General features: G+C 26.2%; 2 protein-coding genes across 3 annotated transcripts in view; one reads left to right on the top strand and one right to left on the bottom strand.

Annotated features, from left to right (window-relative positions):
• Positions 1 to 7,695: 7,695 nt before the first annotated feature.
• Positions 7,696 to 11,571, top strand: LOC101508772 (uncharacterized). Of its 2 annotated transcripts, none has more exons than XM_004501813.3 (6): positions 7,696 to 7,900; positions 8,039 to 8,134; positions 9,148 to 9,287; positions 9,623 to 9,694; positions 9,828 to 10,036; positions 11,188 to 11,571. In XM_004501813.3, exons 1-6 carry the CDS (start codon positions 7,825 to 7,827, stop codon positions 11,303 to 11,305), a joined length of 711 nt encoding a protein of 236 aa, XP_004501870.1. In that variant the 5' UTR covers positions 7,696 to 7,824; the 3' UTR covers positions 11,306 to 11,571. The 2 variants fall into 2 exon arrangements, with proteins under 2 accessions (XP_004501870.1, XP_012571738.1); XM_012716284.3 differs by lacking the exon at positions 7,696 to 7,900 and adding an exon at positions 8,385 to 8,638.
• An 8,675-nt stretch (positions 11,572 to 20,246) lies between these two features.
• The window catches only part of LOC101508466 (elongation factor Tu, chloroplastic), a 2,268-nt gene continuing 823 nt past the window's right edge, over positions 20,247 to 21,691 (bottom strand). The window contains exons 2-3 of the mRNA XM_073368266.1: positions 21,513 to 21,691; positions 20,247 to 21,285 (exon numbers count right to left, since the gene is read on the bottom strand). The exon at positions 21,513 to 21,691 is cut by the window's right edge and continues 28 nt beyond it. Coding sequence (XP_073224367.1) covers positions 20,431 to 21,285; positions 21,513 to 21,691 — 1,034 coding nt within the window. The 3' untranslated portion in view covers positions 20,247 to 20,430. The remainder of the gene's footprint in view (positions 21,286 to 21,512) is intronic.

The following is a 21,691-nucleotide window of genomic DNA, read 5'->3' as shown; positions in this document are numbered from 1 at the left end:
ATACTAATGCATTTCCAAAATATCTACGCTTCACTACAGAGTCTAAACTAATCCACTCCAGAGCTCCTAAGATAAATCCAAAAATATATATATAATCTCTTTCAAGTTTGATCAAATGGTTAATGGACTCAAATACTAATCACACATTGATAATATATATATAAAAAATATAAATATTCTTCTTTTCAGTGATTGTCTCTATTCTATATTAGAATTTTGAGAAGTCAGGCAGTGAGCATATTTCCTCATGTTTCGTAGTAAACAGTTTAATTATGCAGATATGATTTTGTAGGTGATTAATTAGACACTATGATTTGGTTGTTCACTTTCTTTTTAATCAATTAGTCCCTCTATCTCACGATGAATCACTTGTTTGTTTGTAAAGAAAAATTATCTTAAAATAATTACTATTTTTAATTTATAAAATAATATTAATTATTTTTTTAATTGTATCATCTAATTAATATTATATGTAGAAATTTAATTCAATATTTTTGTTGAATTAATAGTAACATGCACTAATATTTGATAAAGACAATTTAATAAAAGTAATAGTTTCTCTCTTCTATTTATTTATTTTATTGATATTTGTGAAATATTTAAATGACTGACTTATTGTAACAAGGAAAGAGTATCTCATATATACACTTAATTTGAACATTTTGTTACAACTAAAATTGGCTTTGGAATGTTGATCGCGATGGGTGGACAATTGCATTGTAACGAGTTTAAAAGGAACAATAAATATATACTTTTCTTTTGCTTTTGTCTTTAATCATAAAAAGCATTGGTTGACTATGTTATTGTGAATGTGCCTACTGAATCCTTGACAGGCTCCACCTACTCAAAACATATATAGTAAAGCTCATTTTTATCATTCTAATCATTTCTGTCTTTTTTTTTTCTCTCTTTTTTATTACCTTAATGATGACTTGAAACTAAAGTGACAATTTGAGCACAGCCTTCAAAGTAAATAGGACATATTTGTAGTTTGTAATTGGCGCACCATTTTATTGTTATTAATTGATATACACATTCCTCCATAAAAATGCTACTACACCCTCAATTTTACTACTCACATTCTATCAATTTTTTATAAAATTAAAATATCAAAAATATTATTTATTATTTCACTCATTCTTAAATTTTATTTTGTCTGTTTCTCATTTGATCACAATCACTTAACTGATAATATCTTACACTCATATTATATATTTATAACTCACATATCATAACTCATACTCATTAATAACATGTTTATTTAAATTTAAGTCACATAAATGTACGTAAATAAAGTTCATTTACATGTACTTAAACTCATTTTAAGTACATGTGAAATTTTACTGTAATAAAAGAAGTGTGTACTTTAACTAAATTCACGTAAATGTATTTAAACTAAGTTTATGTACATGTAAAATTTGCAATAATAGGGAAAGTGTTTACTTTAACTCGGTTCATATAAATGTATGTAAACCAAGTTCACATATATGTATTTAAACAGGGTTCATTAATAAAACAGGGTTCATATATATATATATTAATAAAATATATATTTTTTTATTTAATATTGTAAACACAAACTTTCTAACACATTGGAAAAACTCTAATAATTTTGTCATTGCTTTAATACTAACCACAACATATTGACAAATTACCACAATTTTATTTTTTTACTCATTAATATAGTTATTTAAACCGAAACATTTAGTTAATCCAAGTGATTGAGTTAAATGGTTAATAAATTATAGGTAAGGGCGAATAATTTTAATTCTGACTGAAATATTTTCTTATCAAGCTTTATTTACTTCCAAACAAAATATGAATCGCTATGGTTTCATTCTCCTAAGTTTTTTAACAAATTGAAACTTTATTTATACATAAGCTTTCATATCCGTTCCGTTAGCTTGGAATCTACTTCAGCCCAAATTTCCCGGCCCAGAGGCAGGATGGGATATTCAGCCCAAAATTTGATCCCAAAATTTCGGGCCCAGAGGCTGGATAGGGGGTATTCTGCCAAAAATTTCCGGCCCAGCCGCCAGAAGCCATTATTTTCTTCATAACTTAATTCCCCCATTGTGACATCTCTAGCTCACACCACGAAATCCCCTTAGTCACTAAATCGATTACTTCTGGTATAATGAACTTCTTTGATTAGGGTTTGACCATTAAAAAATTACCTGAAGCGTTTAGGGTTTATTTTGGGAGGGTGAAGATTATAATCTTCAATTTGGAAATTATGAGTTTAAATTAGAATTAATAAATTGAATTAATTGTTATTAATAATATTATCATTTTAATGAGCTAGGACAAATGACTATGTAGCAATGTTGACTAGCATAAAATTGACATGGGGGACTAATGTTGCTTTTATATAGAAACTAAATTTGGAAGGGGTCAATTTTGTAAGGACTGCAATAAAAAAATGTTGAAGAGCTATTCACTACAAAAATGAAACTGGAAGATGTCTAAACTCTCTCGTGATAAATGTCTGAAATCGTAAATTTCAAGAAAAGGAGCCAAAATTTAATTTCAACCAAAAACAAAATCCATTAATAAGACAAGATAAAAAAAAAAAAAAAAACATATTTAATGCAATCAAATTATCTATTTAGAATTTAGATGTATATTTGTTTTTCTATGTGGAGAAAAAAAAAATTAAAATAAAGTAAAAATACATCTTGCGGTTCCTTAACTTAATTTAAAATAATTTTTAATTTTTTTAATTTAATTATTTATTTAATTTTAAATAATGATTTAATTAATTGGTTTTAAAATTTCAATAATGTTATCATTTTTTACATAAACTCATAAAATCATTATCATTTGCAAATAAAATCTAGAAAATTCATATATTTATCAAATCTATAACTCAAAATTTCAAATAAATTTATATTTTCTTCTCCAACAACAACAATATTAAATTTATCAAATAAATAATTCATACTTTAAGATTTAATGCATAAATCATTCAAAGAATATCTTCTTCTTCTTTCTATCATTCTTCACATCAAAATTTTAAACATGTGAGTTTTATATTTGATGTATTTAACATTGTTGTTGTTTTATATTCTTTTATGTTACACTACACTAACAAACAAACCGACGTAACACTTAGACTAGATGCATTTATTATAATTTGTCAAAATCTATCATCTTAATATTACTAATTTATCTTATAATGTAAAAAATTATTATTAAAAACATATACACAATATACAATTTAATAATAATTACACACAAAATATACATATTAATTACACCACGTATTTTTTTTAATATATGAGAAAAACTCAACAAGTGCTTATAAAAAGGAACATAAGGAGTAAATATCAATACTAAATATAACACCCCGATGAGAAATTTATTTGTCCTTTTTATAAGTTTATGTTAAATTTTTATTTTTAATTAATTAATTAATTATTTTCTCAAATAATTTTAGTTAATTTACACTTTTTTCTTCAATCAACAATAAATATTATAATAAAAATATTAATTAATTTACTCTAAAAAAATATTATAAAAACAATATCAATTATATATAAATTTAATATTACCATCATGTTTCTTATCTTCGTGAAACCATAAAGGGATCTTATATTTAAACACAATAGTTGTATCTGTTCCATTCCTTAATACATGTCATTTTTAGAGAGAGAAAATCAGATACTAAGGATAAACTTCTTTGATAATATTATGTCTATTATACCCATCTTCATTTCTCTCGATTCATCAATTTAACATCTCTCATCATTAAAGTGGACGTATATATGATCATAAATTCATCCTCAAACTTTTCAACCATTTAATAATATTTTTATAGAAAATGTTAAAGATGAATAATGAACAATAAGATTAGAATTGACAAACTATAACATTAAACTATCAGAATGACAAGTAAAAAGGAAAAAAAAATTCATTTATAATCAGACAAGTATTAAAGAACGGAGGGATACTATTTAAAAATTATTCACGCATTTAATCATTTCTTTGTACAAGCATTTAATGGAATTTCATGTCATTCAAAATAATAATAATTAAATATAAATATTGGTATATAATTAATATATGTGTAATATTTTTGGCTGAATAAGAATAACAATATAATAATAATTATTATATTAATAATAATTAATTTGATTATTTCAAACAAATTAAAAAATTCCTTTGATGAAAGAAAAATAATATTAATTTTATAAAACCATCCTTATTTCTTTATGAGATAAATTTAAAATGGGGAGATCGTGCCTATATCTAAAAACAACAATTTAAAAACTTAGGGTAATTGAATACAAAAAAGTCACGTTAACAAGTGTTATGAAGACATTTGTTATATAATAAAAAAAAGAAAAAGAAAAAAAATTATTTGAAAAAATGAAAAAGAAAAAAAATTATAAAAAAAGATCGGTTTTTAAAGTTCCAAGACAATGATTGCATAAATTTCAAATATTCATTTTCTTTTTTTATCTCTTAACAAGTGCATATAAGACACTTGTTAATATGTCTCAATACAAAAATAACAAAATAATTTGGTGTTTTTAATAAAGAAAATGAATATAAATGCAAAGTAGGTTCATTTGTTACAAATTATAAAAAATTATTTTGCCATTTAATTATTTAGACATTATTCTCATAAATCTTTTATTTTTCAAAGTTGAAATTATTTGTGTTTGTATACTTGATGAAGATAATATTTTTTTTTAATCATCTCCAAATAAAAAATACCATGAGAAATTAATTAAAAAAAAAATCAAATTTCAAATATTTTTTAAATTTTTTCTTTAATCTAATTTTTTAAAAGATTAAGCAAAAAGTTATAAATTCCTAAAAGTAATTAATTACTAAAAGAATATGTTGAAACAAGCGGACTTATGATTATACGGTACAATAAAAAAAATGATTTAATTCATGTATATTGTTAGCGTAAAAAATGTTTATATTATCACTCAATCACAACTATAAGATTGTTAGAAATTTTTTACTTTTACCGTAGCTATATCTGAAGTCACTTTCATGAATAATTCTGATGTGTTATTAGTGTAAACTTTTTACATCCATAATGCATGACAATTAATCTAAAAATGATAATTAATATTGCATTGAAAAGTAATAAATAAATTGTTGTCCTAAAATATTATTTAATTAACTAATATAAATAATATTTTTTAATAAACATTTATTGTCACAAATAATGTTTTAGAAAATGAAATTTGGAAAATACAATTACTTTTTTTAATATCTTAAGAAAATTAATTGCAGTTAACTATAATTGATTACTAATATTTTTTAATATTTATTATTTAATAGAGAACAAATGGAGTAAATTTGTTTTAGGCTAAAATAAAAAGGAAAATTTTTATTAATAAAAAGACAAATAAAAAATTGAGGATATAAACCTAACCCAGAAAAAACAAAAACAAAAAATGTCTCACAAATTAATTAGAATTTCTTATTCGTTAACGTGTATTATATAATTGAGTTTACTTTTACGTATTATTTTTCTATGTCAACTTATAAATCATATATTTAAAAAGGTTCTGGAGTGAAATGATTATGCAAATATATGTTACATTAATTTTTTTTATCAGTTTAGCTCCTATCATTTTATTTCTCTAACATTTTTATTTTTTCAAAATATTTTCAAGTCATGAGAAACCCTTTAATAAAAAATAGAATATATATGATTAAAAATAGTAATAAAAAAAAATGGATATTGTGCGGAGAGAACTTATTTCTATGTTTCTAGTGTCTTTAATACAAATAACAAATACATCTTATGGTCTGTAATATATACATATTAATAATTTTATTTTATGTAATAATATTATTCTTAAAATATCTGTAATTTATAGATTTTATGTTGGAATATTATTTTATTTTTACATAATTTTTTTCAAAATATAATTTAGAGTATTATTTTTAAGATATGAAATAAATTATGTAGTTTTCTTAATATAAACATTAATGTTTTATTACTGATTTCCAAAATTAACATAAATTTAGTTTTTTTTTTACTTATCTTTTTACTTATCTTTACTTATTTTTAATTAACATAGTATTTTTACTTATTTTTTGTTTTTATTATTAATTTATATAAGTTTTGTTTGTTTTTTTTTTTAAAGTTCTAGCAGTTAATCCATTAAATATAAAGAAAAAAAATTATATTTAAATATTATTAATTTCAAGTATATTTAAATCTTAAAATAATTATCTACAAGTAAAATAACTCGTAAATATATTAAAAAAATACACCAACTGATATTTAATTACAATATATTACATCTGAAAAAGTAAAAAGGTCAATATATTACATCTGAAAAAGTAAAAAGATAAAATTGTAATAAAATTACTATTATTATCAATAGCCCTCTACATTTTTAATAATGTGTTTTTTCGTGTTTTTTTTAGGTCTTAAAAGAATGTTAGACTCAGCTACGGCTACCATTTAAATTGTTCTTACATAACTACAATATTTAATTTAATATTAACATACGATAGTAAATTCTTATTCTTACATAACCACAATATTTAATTTAATATTAACATACGATAGTAAATTCAACTGTGGAGAAAAAAAAAGAAAATAAAATATATATTATAAAAATTTATAAAGATTATAGAATGATTATTTAAATGCGACTTTTGTCTACTAAAAATATAAAATTAACAATAAAATGCAAAATAATTAATTATATTTTACATTGAAAATTATAAAAAAATGTAAAAATTTATTGAAGTTTGAAGTTCATATTGCTGCTATTAAAAGATTAATTTTAGGCTAAAATATATTTAATTTAACTTTAATTCATATTTACTTTTCGAGATAGGAAAGTGTAATCGAAGATTAAAGTATAATTTAATCTATATATTTAGTTTTCAAAGAAAGGAAATATATTTATTACATATACAAGATTAGTTGAGCATAATTTAAATTTCTATAATGAAGAATGCTATTTACTCTTAAAAGTAAGAGTAGTTATTTTCTTCATTTTTAATAGAAATATATGATTTTATTGTAATAATTGTAAATGTTTAAATAAACACATTTTAAAAAAATAATACATTTGACTTTGGATTTAATGTACATACAGTGATATTGTAAAAATATTTTTTTACTCTATAAATGAATCATAATTATTAAATTATAAAAAATATTAAATGTATATAAAAAATTAAAAAGACGTTATTTTAAAACTGTAAAATGCATTTTTTATTTAAAAATTGGAAAATGTTAACAAGTAATTTGTTTAAGAAAAAAGAAAGTAACTTTGGTATAGAAAATAATGTATTTATTATTTTGATAAATATTTGATTTATATTTTTAAAATAATTTTTTTTAATAAAATCTTTAACCAATACTCTTAATAGAGTCATTAGCACGACACTCTAATAAATTTTCTAACATATTCTATTTGGTTAATTAGTTAAATTTTATATATGTACCAACAAACCATGTAGATCCTATATAAATTTAATAATTTTATTTAATTTGAATCAATTAAAATAAAAAATAAAAAAATGTGTGTTGATAGTTATTGTGTTTTGAAGGAGGCTGAATAGTATGTATGGTATACGTACGTCATCTAGTCGTGTAACATTTAGTCGAATTAATAACATTACTATGATTTTTGGTTGAGAAAGAAAAAAAGACGGACATGGTGAAAATGGCACGTGTCAGTGATCCGTAGTGAATCTTTGTTGTGTGTGTCAGAATTCAGAAAAAGTAAGTGTCAGAAACAAATAGAAATGAGAGTAAACCAATCACAACTCACTCACTCACTCTGTGTGATGAAGTGAACAACTTCATCTTCTTCTTCTTCTTCAATCATGGACTTGGACTTGATGTCTTTCACTCTTCATCACTTTCCTTCTTCTCTCAAACCCTCCACCACCCTTCACTCTGGTAACTTCTTTCTTTCATGCTTTTTCAATTTCTCCTTTTCCCACCACGCATTCAATGCCAATTTTCATTTAAAATTATTATTTATTTTGAAAAAAATTAAAAAATTTGTGTTAATTTTAACAATGAATGTGTTCCAAGTGTGCACAAGTAACCGTTTCCTTGAAGTGATGAATACTACTATTTCACGTTTTGATGCAAAAGGCCAACAAAGATATACTCAGCCTAACTTCAATGGTAATCACATTTTCTTACCTTTATTTTATTCACAATCTTCAGTTTATAGAAATTTACTTCAATTTAATATATAGGATAATTACAAAATTTATTTTCCATTTTTGCTTATGTCACATTATTCACACACACTATCACTCAGAGGTTATGTTTATATATATATATATATTAGTAGCTAGCTAGCTTTCTTCTCCTCGTAATCCATCAAAAGCGGTTTTTGAAAAAAGTTTGAGTTTTTTTTTTGGTGTGAGAGGATGACGAATTGCACTGAAAACAACAACAACGTGAGTTCTTCTTCATCACCAACACCGACTGAAGTGCCTGAGAGTTTTTCTGCTTTTGAAAATTTGGTTGCACTCAAGCGTGAACTCGCTGAACTCAATCAAGGAATTCGGTCTTATGTTTATAGACGAGGGAGGAGAGTCATTGAAAATTGGGGTCCACCAAGGTTTTTTATTCCCAACAATGCCCTTGAGGACAATATCAGTATGTCTGGGGATGAGAAAGGTTGTTTTTTTTATTTGATTATTTTAATAATAATAATAATAATAATCTATGTGTCACTGTGTCTGTATGTGTCAAAGCTGTTCTTTTGATGAACTGAAAAATGTTGGCACTTGGTACCTTCAAAATGAAGCCAGATTAATATGTTCTGTTTGATCTGTCAATTTTATTGTGTTTGGATGTCTCAACTTAATTTTGGTGTATTTTTTGATAAATTGAACCTTTTCCTTGTTATGATGATTTTTAGACTGATGGGGATTATCATGAAATTGAAAGACTTTAAATTGAACCCTTTTCAATTTTTGTGCAAAAATAAAATGTTCCCCTAATTTTGATAATTTTGGATGATTTTAAGCACAGAAATAAGGGGATTTTGCACCATTGTTTTTATTTTTGTGAGCTTGTGCATCTGTATCAGTGTGAGATATACAGTTAATTTATTTATTTATTTATTTCTACTGCACTGTCATGTTGTGCTACAAATAAATGTGGATTTATTTTGAGCTCAACAGATAACTATTCGGTGTACAATCCAACTGAAGTGGATGATGATTCTCAATCGACTGTGAAGTGTCCTGTATGTGATTTTGACATTGAAGTTGCTGCACTTCGTGACCGTTCTGAAGATGGGAGTTATGAGGCATATTCTATGGTATGACTTCCTTGATTTTATAATTTATGTTTAGTGGCACTTACTGCTAAATTATTTTTTGTTTTTGTTAGATTTGCTTCCTTATATGACTGACTGTGTTATAATTTATAAATGGATGTCCTTGCTTAGATGCTAATCAAATTGATCAAAGATTTTATGTATTTGCTGGATATAATGCACTGTCCTGATCTTAATAAAAAGATGAGAATGAAGCAACAGTTTTAGTCGGAAACTAAGGAAAAATGAAATAAAAAATTTCTATACATTCGACACAGGTACATAAGTTATAATTGAAATTTGATATCTGACTAACTTCTTTGCTGATCCTATATCAGATTTGTCCTGTGTGCGATGAAAATTTAGGAGAGCGTGTAATGAGGATTGTGCAGAATGCAAGCTCGCGTAAGGTATCAGTTGCCGTTCCTGTGATTTATGTGCTTTGATTAATTGTAATATAGCTAAGTTTCAGCTTAGAAGTATTTGATTCTTATCTAACTCAATTCAATACGTCGATATAATGATGTATGCTTTTTTACACAGCGAGCTTGGAAGTCGGAGAAATACAGCATCTGGTCTGGTCACGCGGCAATGGACGACAAGAAACATGCTTCCTGGGGAAACAACCATGAACCAATGTCTGGTTCACTTTTGTCACCAGCTATGGACAATGTGTCTGCTCCAAACTCCAATGATTTTCTGTCTGATGATGATACTATCAGCAATGCCTCAGACATTCCCATTGCAAAAAGGTATCATTCTTTTTTTCCAGCATCAAAATAATATGATTAACTATTAATCTCTTGTTCTTGGCTATGTTATAAATATCAACTGAATTTATAAGTGAAATAGTCTATCGGAATTTAATTAATAACATCGTAACTCATTCATTGTTCTCTATATTAAATAAAAACATTGCTTCTTGTGATATGAAAAATTATGTAGCTGATAGTGTTACCATAGATTTCAAATTATTGTACTTTATAGTACATTTCTAAATATTCTGTGGATCTACTAGATATCGCGGCGGACTTATTCAGTGGCATATTATCAATAGTATCTATATTCTATTCATGATGAAACAATACATATAAGAAACAAGACGACTATATTCCGCTTTTCGGATTTTTATTTCTCTAATATTCTCTGTTTCAAGGTTACTTCGAAAGATACAAGAGGTGTGTGTATATGATAATATCATACTCATTAAATTTTTCTTCCAAATTGATATCTTAAATTTGATTAATGGAGTCACATAATGCATGCCAATACACACATGTACTAACACACACTTAAATAGCCTTTACTTGTTGAATTATAATTCAAATTGTTTCTCTAAATCTCGTGATCTAAGCTTAGCTTTACACTAACCTACTATGATGATAATTAATCTGTCGACAATTTAAAGGATTGTGTAACAAGAGATTTACACAGTAATTTATCATTATTGTCTTTCTGAATATGAAAAATTTCATTCCAAATCTTGAATTTTGTATTGTGTGACACTCCCTTTTATTGCCATAATTATCTAACCGTTAATGTGTCATGACACCGTGGTTAATATCATCCTGTGATACCTTTTACAATTGCATTCCCTCGAGAAGTAAATCTATATTCTTTGTCACTTTGACTCTGTTATTTAATTACTTATGACGCGTCGCAATATCTGAATTCTGATATTCTCAATAGCCTGTGGTACATTCCGAACATTTATGTGTCAATTATTTGTTGTATTGAATTCTGAGTAATTTGCAGACATTATAAAAGTATGTTGTAGACCCTACATTTAACACATTATCCTGTTGGTAGTGTTTTCAAATCAGTTATTGAAATAAGGTTTATGAAAAGTATCTTCTTACAGACACCCAATGGTGGAATGTTGCTGATGGTTTTATGTTTGCAGCATTGCAGCAGATGCACCGGAAGCACCGGATAGCGTTGATGAACAGGATGTTCAAGAGAGACGTGTCAGGGCTGCTGTAGTTCAGGAGCTGGTGATGTCAGCTATGTTCTTGGAATAAATAAATAAAAAATTAGAACAGATAGTACTCATGCATTGGCAGGAGCTGCTTAATTACATTTTCAGATAGCTTTGATGCTTCTAAAAACAGTCATTGAGTTTTTTTCTCTTTCTTTTTGGTGGTGCATGAGTTATTACTATAGGATATCAAACCTTTAGCATATTGGACAGCTAGTAAATTGGATGTTTGGTTTTATTGGATGGTTATTGGACAATTTGATTTTATCGTATATTTTGCGGTCTATATATATAAGTTTATGTTCTGAATTTCTTTATTGTCGATGAGTCATGATTCATATTTTTACATGGCAATATTTTATAATTTGAACTAGAAATCGAATCATCTAGACTTCTTGGTTATGATTCGATAACCAAAGTAATTGATGATTCAGGTGGAGATAAATCAGACATCTTAACAAGGATAAAAAATCACAGGCTGCAGTTTGAACAGTTGAACGTGGCTACCAAGTTTGGTTTTGGCTTTTAAAATGTTGCAATAGAGTGGAAATGGAAATGGTGAGCAACAATGGAGATTATTCATGAGTTATCTCCTGGTAAAAAATTAGCTGGGTATAAGTGTAACCACAAGGTAACCAAAGCATAGTTTTTTCACTCAAATGTGTTATATGCATGTCTTTTAATATAATTGAGTTGGGTTACATTGTTTAGCCAAAAAAGAGAATAGATAATTGCTCATAACATAACCATGGTTTTATTAAAAAATTACCATCATAAATTTTTGTCACTATCACATCAAATTTTCTCTTCTTTTTAATTCACCACTATTACAATTACATTAATTTTTTTCTTTTCCCACCTATTCTCTTTCTATCTTCATCTCCCTTCTCTCTCTTAGCCTCTCTCATCTTCTCCCCTTTTTTCCTCCCTTCTTCTTCTAACTTTAATTTTTTGTTGTTCCAACTTTTGTCTTTTTTTTTTCTTCCCCATTTTTTATGTCAATGTACCTCAACCATCACTTTATTGATTCATTTTTGTTTCTAGATTTCATTCCTTAGCCTCCATCTCACGAGTATTGTAGAAGAAAATATGGTAGACTTTTATGTTAATGTTCCTTTTTTATTGAGTAATAAGGTTGAGACATTTACTTTTATGTTAATGTTCCTTTTTTGATCATGTTACCTATGATACATAAGTAACAAGGTGAGACATTCATATGATTTTTATTTTACTTTATTTTGGTTGTTTGTTGTTATGCTTAAGGAGGGGTTAAAAAATTAAAATAATATATCTCAAATGTTGCGCAATTATAATTTTGAAGATGATATTTATGGTGTATAAATGTACCAATTTAATCGAAAAAACTATTTCAATATTTGTAAGTTTTTTAGTTTATAAGAATAGTGGTTGTATAACAAAAAAAAATGAATGGAATGGAAACAATTGAAAAGCTTATAATAAAATGAGTGATTTTCACACTAAAAAATATTATTAAAAAAAGATGAGTTAATATTTGTATATACGATTAAAAAGCTTAAAATAAAATGAGTGAATTTCACTCTAAAAATATTATTAAAAAAATATGAGCGATTTTTTGTATACATTTTGTTTTGTTTTAAACATTCAATCATTATAAAATACTTTCTTCTTATAAAAAAGAGAATATATATTTTGCAATCATTGATTTGAGATATATTTGTAAGTATTGATTTGAGATATATTTGTAAGCATTGATTTTTATATGAATATTATTTTTATTTTTGTTTTACTTTTTTTTATCTTGGGTAATATTATTTCTTTATTTTATATTTTACTAATTGAATAAACTATAATTTCTTATATTTTATGTTTCATGTCTCATTTCTACTTAAACTTTGGATAGCTAATTCTTAATTAGAGGTGTTATGTCACATATTTCTTTCAAAAATATTTTGATTTAATTATCCTTTTTGGAGACTGTATATAATGAACAAACTCAAATTATTATTTTTTACGTCAAAAACACGAAATAATATTGAGAATGATAAGGAATTTCTATTTGATTTTAATTACTTTTGCCGTTAATTGAAACTATGCTCTGATTTATGCTTAATATAATCTATAAGTTTAATATTTTGAAATGAGTGTTTTTAATTTCATGAACAATTTATATAGACAAATATTTTATTTGTATTAAAGGAATAGAATATGTATCTGAACACTAATAAAAGAAAAATAAACACAAATTGTATATTACTTTGAAAATATTTAATGTATAATTTAACATTTTTTTTATAAATTATTTGTTTTTTTTTTTTGCAAAAAAATTGCTAATTTAAATGTCTGTGTTGTAATATTTTTTATTTATTTTAATTTAAACTTCATTGAGTTGTTTGTGCATAAATTTGATTAATAATTTTTCATGTGATTATTATGTTTTTATATATTTTGTAGTAATTTATGGTTGCTACATTTTAATTAATAAAATGTAATTAAAATATTGTGATATATTTATATGTAATAAATTAAAAAATAATTAACAATTAAATCAAGTTTGTAATGAAAATTTTATATTTTGTTTTTTTAATTATAGAGATATAAACAAAAAATTATTAGAATAAAAAATAAAAAATAATGAATTTGAAAAGTATCACATGGTAATATTAAATGATGTAGCAAAATTAGTCTTTTATAAGGCATATAAGGATCCCCGTTCTTTTTCCATCCATTCTCTTTCTATCTTCATCTCCCTTATCTCTCTTAGCCTCTCCCCTCTTTAATCTTCTCCCCTTATCTCCTTCCTTCTTCTTCTAACTTTAATTTTTTGTTGTTGCAACTTTTGTCTTTTTTTCCCTCCCCATTTTTTATGTCAATGTACCTCAACCATCACTTTAATGTTTCATTTTTGTTTCTAGATTTCATTCCTTAACCTCCATCTCACGAGTGTTGTAGAAGAAAATATGGTAGCCTTTTATGTTAATGTTCCTTTTTTATTGAGTAATAAGGTTGAGACATTCACTTTTATGTTAATGTTCCTTTTTTGATTATGTTACCTACGATATATAAATAACAAGGTGAGACATTCATATGATTTTTATTTTATTTTATGGGTTTTTTGAGTTTTCCTTTTTTTTTTCCTTTTTTTTCTAACTCCATTATTCTTGAACCTTTTTAGACTCAGTTTGATTTTTTTTTCTTTTCATTATGTTGATTTTTGTTCTTTTGGGGTTTGTGGAATTCATTGAAATTCTATGTGGTTGTTTGTTGTTATGCTTAAGGAGGGGTTAAAAAATTAAAATTAATTTGTTTCTTACACTAGATGACAACTCAAAAGTTTTAGGAGTTCTTTTGATCAATATTTTTTCTTTTTTCTTCATGTTGGTTATTTTAAAAGAAAGCAAAATGACATTTATTATTCTCACATCAGCATGACAATTTGTTCTAACATATTTCATATTTCATTTTCAATTGTTCTCTTTCAGACATTTTTTTAGACAAACCTTTTCTTGATGTATGCTACTTTTCATTTCCAAATCACTCTTTCATGTTTAAAAAATATGAATTTAGTTCAAATTTTATATTTGACTATTACTTTTGTTAAACCAAAAACCTTGGGTTATAATCATGAACCAAGTATTCACGCGTTCTTATAAAAAACAAGTATGTGTTTCTCATCTTGGATATTGAACTTTGATTGTGAACCATATTCGTACTTGATTTAATATCAAACATTTATTATATGATTGCTTGAAAATGTATATATATGTTTTGTTTACATATCATAAAATCATCTTCACTTACATTATCCATACACGAGTAATATTAAATAAAAAATTCACACTTCAGAATTTGATCTTCAAATTATCAAGAGATTAATTTTGTTGAAAATGATAATTAATTTTATTGTTTTATTTGAAGATGACAATAAATTTCATGAGTTTTTGTATATATATAAAAAAATATTACATTGTTGACATTTTAAAACATAAATGATTAAATTGTTACTTAAAATTAAATAAATGATGAACTCAAAAAGAACAAAAAAAAGATATGAAGCTGAATTGTTACTTGCAAAAAATATTTTACCAATATAGAAAAAAATAATTTAAATAAAAAAGAAAATTCGAATTTTAAATTTGTAATAGCGAAGCAAAGATGACAAAATTGCTACAACCTACAAACTAAGTTGAAACAACTACTATTTTACAACAACGAACTAAAGGAAAAATATTGTTGGTTGTTTAACACATGTATCTACTTTACTCACATTTTTCTTGTAGTATTACAAAAAAGTTAAAGTAATCATAGTTTATCTATAGATATCTTAGCTTTGATCAATCGACTTTGTCAGCATTTAACACAACTCCAATCTTCCATGGCGTGCGTGTAAAGTGTCAACAATGTTGCTACCCACACCCTTTAAATTTGTAAATAAACCAAAATATTATTTGATATTTACAATATTTTTTACAATTTTACTAACTCATAACTCACTTTCATCAACATTCATCACATCTCAGGACTCACATGTCAAAAAATCACCATATTTCACCAACCCTACCTCATAATCATTTGAAACTCACAATTCACTCATAATCTATACCATCAGTTTCTTCATCACATTGTGGTTAAAGTGACCTAAAAATGTATGTTTGTTGGTCTGTTTCTGAGTTCGAATTTTTTTCTTCTAAATTTGGGGATTATACGTGAACTCAGTTCACGTACGTTGTATTGCTACGTGAACTAAATTCACGTACGTTAAAAAAAATAAAAATATCAGAATTTACGCAATCTTAATTCACGTACACGTACGTGATTTAAGATTGCGTAATCAATGTGGTTTGAAAATTCAACATCTCAGTATTTACGTGATCTTAATTCACGTACGTATATGTGAATTAAGATTGTGAAATCAGAAGATTGAAAATTAAACCATTTACGTAAACTCAATTTCACGTAAGTTTACGTGAACTGAGTTCACGTATATTTACTAGAATTCAGTTTACGCAAACGTACGTGAACTCAGTTCACGTAAACTTACGTGAAATTGAGTTCACATATATTTACTTGTTAGCAAAATTATGAACATAGTTAATGATGATTGATGATGATTAATGAAGATTAATGATAATTGATGATTATTGATGATGATTTATGAAGATGGTTAATGATGATGATGGTTAATGTTGAAGAAAATGAAGAAAATGAAAAAGTTGTTGAATGATGATAAAGAGGAAGAAGGAAAAGAGTAATTTGAAAATTATGATTTTTTTAAACATTTGAGGGGGTGTGGGTAGTAAATTAAAGAGTGTTGTTAGCAAAATTGAAGTATCAAAACCTTTATTGTCAAACAACACAAAAAAGTTTAAACATATTTTCACCTCCAATTATGTCATAGATGACTTAATTTCATGAATTGAAATTATTTATATTTTCCAAGCTAAATGTCACCTCAGTTTGTAAAGTCTTCTGCTGAAAAAATATCACAATATAACCTTATACTACTTAAAAAAAAAAAAAAAAAAAATCCATTTCAACACTCCACCTCAACAAACTGTTTTCTTTATTAATATAAAAAATCACGAGATCAATATTAATTTTTCATATATAAAAATTAACATAAGATAAATATTTATTAATAATAAATATAAAAAATAATAAAATAAATATTTATTATTTTATATATAAAAAATATAAAATAAATATTTATTAATTATAAATATAAACATTCATGGAACAAATATTTTTCACTAACAAAAAAAAAATAAAGTGTAAGCAATAAATATAAAAAAGCATATGACAACTATTTAATGTTTGTACACAAGAACACACAAGACAAGACAAAATATTTGTCATTAAAAAATATTAAAATAATGCAGAATAAAATTTATAATTGATGCATACAAAATATGAGAAATAACAAGACAAATATTATCTATTAATACATAAAAAATACAAGAAAAATATTTATCACAGTTAAATATTAAAAAAATAATAATAAATATTTGTGATTCATAAATATTAAAGAAAACAGAAATAAGTATTTAAATATAAAATACATGATAAGAGTAGGTACAATATTTTTATTGATATTATATAATAAATATTTGTCATTCATAAATATTTTTTTTAATTAATTTTTTTTAATTATAATTTTGGAGATAAAAATATGTTAACTATTTTAAGCTAGACTTTGAAAGGTGTCTGACATAAAATGATTTTTTTAAGCTTAAGTCTGGTTTATAATCTATCATAGGTTTTTATTTCAGACTAGTCTGACACTTTTTAAAAATTTGATCTGAATACCTATTTAAAAACATGTTTCACATTAAAACAATATATATATTTTTTAAATAGGCTAAACTTAGCCTTTATATATAAAAAAAATTAATAAAATAATAAACATAAAGAAAACTGATAAAATTATAATAAAATCTAATAAAATTATAATTAACAAGTCTGCAACAACCTTCTAAAAAAACAAAGAAACAAAATAAACTCATAATTAGCAAATTTAAAATAACAAGTATTAATATTAAAAAAAAAAGATAATATTAATAAAAAAAACAATATTGATAAATAATATATATATATATATATATATTCAGACCAGACCAAACTATAAATAGATTAGACTATATATCTCTAATGCACGACTTAAACTATTATCACCCCTATCAACGATACTTTTAGAAGTATTAACTTATGACCCCCTTCACTTTGTGTAGACAAGACAATGCTATGATTATTATCGATTTAATATGAATACATGTTTGTATTTATTTATTTTTATTATTTCAATTATAGAAATAAAGATATCTATTTACGAAAAACATTTTTAATCTTTGGAATTTTAACCTTTTTTTTTTTTATCATCATAAATCTAATCTATATTAAAAATTTATTATCTTTTTTCCATCCAATTTAATTGATTTCTTCTTTCACTGTTTGTAGAATAAGTTTTCCTTTTTTAGTATCTATTTCCAATGCACCTTTTAAATTTCCAAGATTAAATTTTTAAGTGTCTTCTTATGAACCAAATTTTCTCCAATTTTTTTAATAACCAATATTAATTACAACACATGATACATCAAGCTCATCTAATAAACTCAACATTTAATAAGTCACTATTTTTTAGTGATGACACTTACAATTTTAAAGATGATTTTAAAAGTTTACTCATTGTTAATATTTTAATAAATATTTATTGTTATTGATAGCCTAAATGTATGAATGTGGATCACGTCCACCCTAAACAAACTATTAAAACAACACTTTAGTGTGTGTGAGTTCATAGGTTTTCTTTAAAACAAAAATAAATAAACTCCCTTAATAATTGTATCAACTATTAAGTAAAGTTGTTAAAAAAAAACTATGAAGTAAACATTTTCCTCAAGAAGAAATTCTTTTAAAAATGTCAGCATTCACCCCTTCCGTTTTGGACAACCATAAAACCATTATCTCTTATTGTTAAATCCTAATTGTTAAATACCGATGTTGTTAGGTTAAATGTCTTAATTTATGATTATATTTACTCTCTCTTACAAAAAGGAAAAAAAAACATATACTATTTTTTTTTTACAGATATCAAAACTGCTGACATTTTAGATCTTCGCATCCACTAATAATAAAATGAATCCAACATGATTTACATTATAATAACTGCTGATATTTTCGTTCACTTTTTGTTTTTGTGACTAAATTGGCTATGTTCACTTGATCCCTTCATAATTATGCAATGAAAGTTCACATCGAAAAGTGTCAGAGTGATAACTGATCAAACCGGAAACGGCAAAGTTTTAAGATAATAAGCCATTGTGCATCTGCAAACGACTAATTATGCATGCAAATTGCAAGAGATAATAAGCCATTCAGCTTTTAGTTTCCGGCCAAATGCTTACTTTGGGACCAACTTTTATTTATATACTCTTCTGTTCGAATTCAATGAGATAGATATATTGAAGATCTCAACATTAAAATTTACTTGCATATTTTCTAAATTGTGAGATCCAATTAATTAAATTAATGATGCAATATTCCACATAACAGCCTCATTATAAGCAAGTTTCAACCTAAGAAGATCTAAATTCTTAAAATTCTCGGTTTAACAATCTCTGTTCCTCCCCCCTTTATTCGTTAACCATGATAGAAGAGTTCAAGTATATGAAAAAGATTTGGACAAAAAAAAGATATGAAAGATAAAAGAGGAAACGGGTTTTCTATATATTATAGAGTAATCTATGTAGGCCTTGTCTGCTTTTTATCTAACCCATCTAGGTTTATCTCCTCTAGTTCTCTAACAAGAGACATTTTTCTTTAAGAAAAAACAATGAAGTAGTAAATCTCTGATCTTAAATATAAGAGTAAACGGAATCAATAAAAATTGATGTATTTAGTCTAAAAATTTAGATTAAATACATCAATATTTGTTGACTTGGCCTTTTTTTTTATATATATATTTAGGACTGGAGAGAGTATATCCTTAGATAAACAAGCCAAGGAATTATCTTGTACTGACTGTGAATGAGAACATGAACAGCGGATGCAAGAGGTATTACTGCTAAAGAGCAGAATGGGGCACTCTAACCTAAATGTAGAGAAACATGCAACATATTTTCATAGCTTAATTTAACTATACCCTACCAAGATATAAACTTAATTAACTCATCTCTTGCGTGTTTATCAATAAAAACCTACAGACATTCAGTATAGAAGTTCATCATAGGCTTACTTTGTAGCACAAAAAATTGAGGCAATGTCAAAGGAGGAATTAAAAAAAGATTGCCAAGTTTTTCAAAACTCAATTTCCTTAGATTTCATATTAATTCATGGCTATCCATTTCAACATGCATATGGAAAGAGCATTCAAGTTATTTCAACCACAGATTATGAGTAACATCAAATCTATCTAATAAAGAGGAAAACTGTAACCGGTTTCATCCCGCAATACAGATATCATCATTGATGCAATTTAAGGAACTCAACAGTAAGAGAAGAAACAGGTATAAGCAAGTAACAACAACAAAACATTGGGATGGAAAAATAGTATCCAATTTGACTAAAAGATAATCCCAAAGTTAAATTAAACCCTATAAAATACGGCAAAAGTCAATTAATTGATTGCATTAAAAATAAATAAATAAAGAACCCCGTTTAAAGAGCAATGCTGCTGCCGCTGGATAGAAATTTTCACTCAATGATAGCTCCGATAACACCAGCTCCAACGGTCTTCCCTCCTTCTCTAATAGCAAACCTCATTCCTTGTTCAATAGCCACAGGAACAATGAGTTCAACGACCATCTTAACACGATCACCGGGCATCACCATCTTTGACTCCTCGTCCTTATCATTCATAATAGAAGTAACTTTTCCAGTGACATCGGTAGTCCTCATATAAAATTGAGGCCTATAACCAGCAAAGAAAGGTGAGTGTCTTCCACCTTCTTCCTTCTTCAAAACATACACAATAGCACTAAACTTAGAGTGAGGAGTAATAGTCCCAGGCTTAGCCAAAACCATTCCTCTCTGAATATCAATCTTCTGAACACCTCTCAGTAACAACCCCACATTGTCACCAGCCATAGCATCATCCAAAATTTTCTGAAACATTTCCACACCTGTCACTGTTGTGTTCCTCGTTTCCCTCAAACCAACAAGGTCGACTGTATCTCCAACTTTAACAGTCCCCCTCTCAATTCTCCCAGTTGCCACCGTTCCACGACCGGTGATGGAAAACACATCCTCAACAGCTAGCAAGAAGGGGAGTTCCGTTTGGCGTTGTGGGATCGGTATGTAGTTGTCAACCTCATCCATAAGCTTGTAAATCTTATCCACCCACTGGTTATCGCCACGTTTGAGTGCAGGGTTAGCCATTAAAGCTTCCAATGCCAATAGGGCCGAACCGGAAACAATCGGAATGTCATCACCGGGAAACTCATAAGACGAGAGAAGCTCCCTAACTTCAAGCTCCACAAGTTCTAAAAGCTCCTCATCATCCACTTGGTCCTGCTTGTTCAAAAACACAACCACGCTCGGAACACCAACCTGAGATATCAACCAATCAAAAACCATACATAAAATTATTAAACTTCAATAGCAAAGTTATCTATCTATCAATCAATCTTTTGCCTGTGCTAAAACCTCTATTTTGTGTTGGCATTTTATTCGCTACATTAATTAAAATTGCAACAAATCTTTACTAGTTCTAATTAAATTAAAATTAACGGAGAAATTATAATTGTTATTGTAATAAGATAAGATAAGATAATGACCTGTTTGGCGAGAAGGATATGTTCTTTGGTTTGTGGCATGGGGCCATCGGCGCCGGAGACAACGAGGATAGCGCCGTCCATTTGAGCGGCACCAGTAATCATATTTTTGACGTAATCAGCGTGACCAGGGCAATCAACGTGAGCATAATGACGAGTTTCAGTCTCGTACTCAACGGTGG

The sequence above is a fragment of the Cicer arietinum genome, chromosome 5 (assembly GCF_000331145.2).
Source record: "Cicer arietinum cultivar CDC Frontier isolate Library 1 chromosome 5, Cicar.CDCFrontier_v2.0, whole genome shotgun sequence".
In the NCBI taxonomy this organism is placed as follows: Eukaryota; Viridiplantae; Streptophyta; class Magnoliopsida; order Fabales; family Fabaceae; genus Cicer; species Cicer arietinum.
Note: the sequence above shows the minus strand (reverse complement) of the source record. Positions and strands in the feature narration are given on the sequence as shown.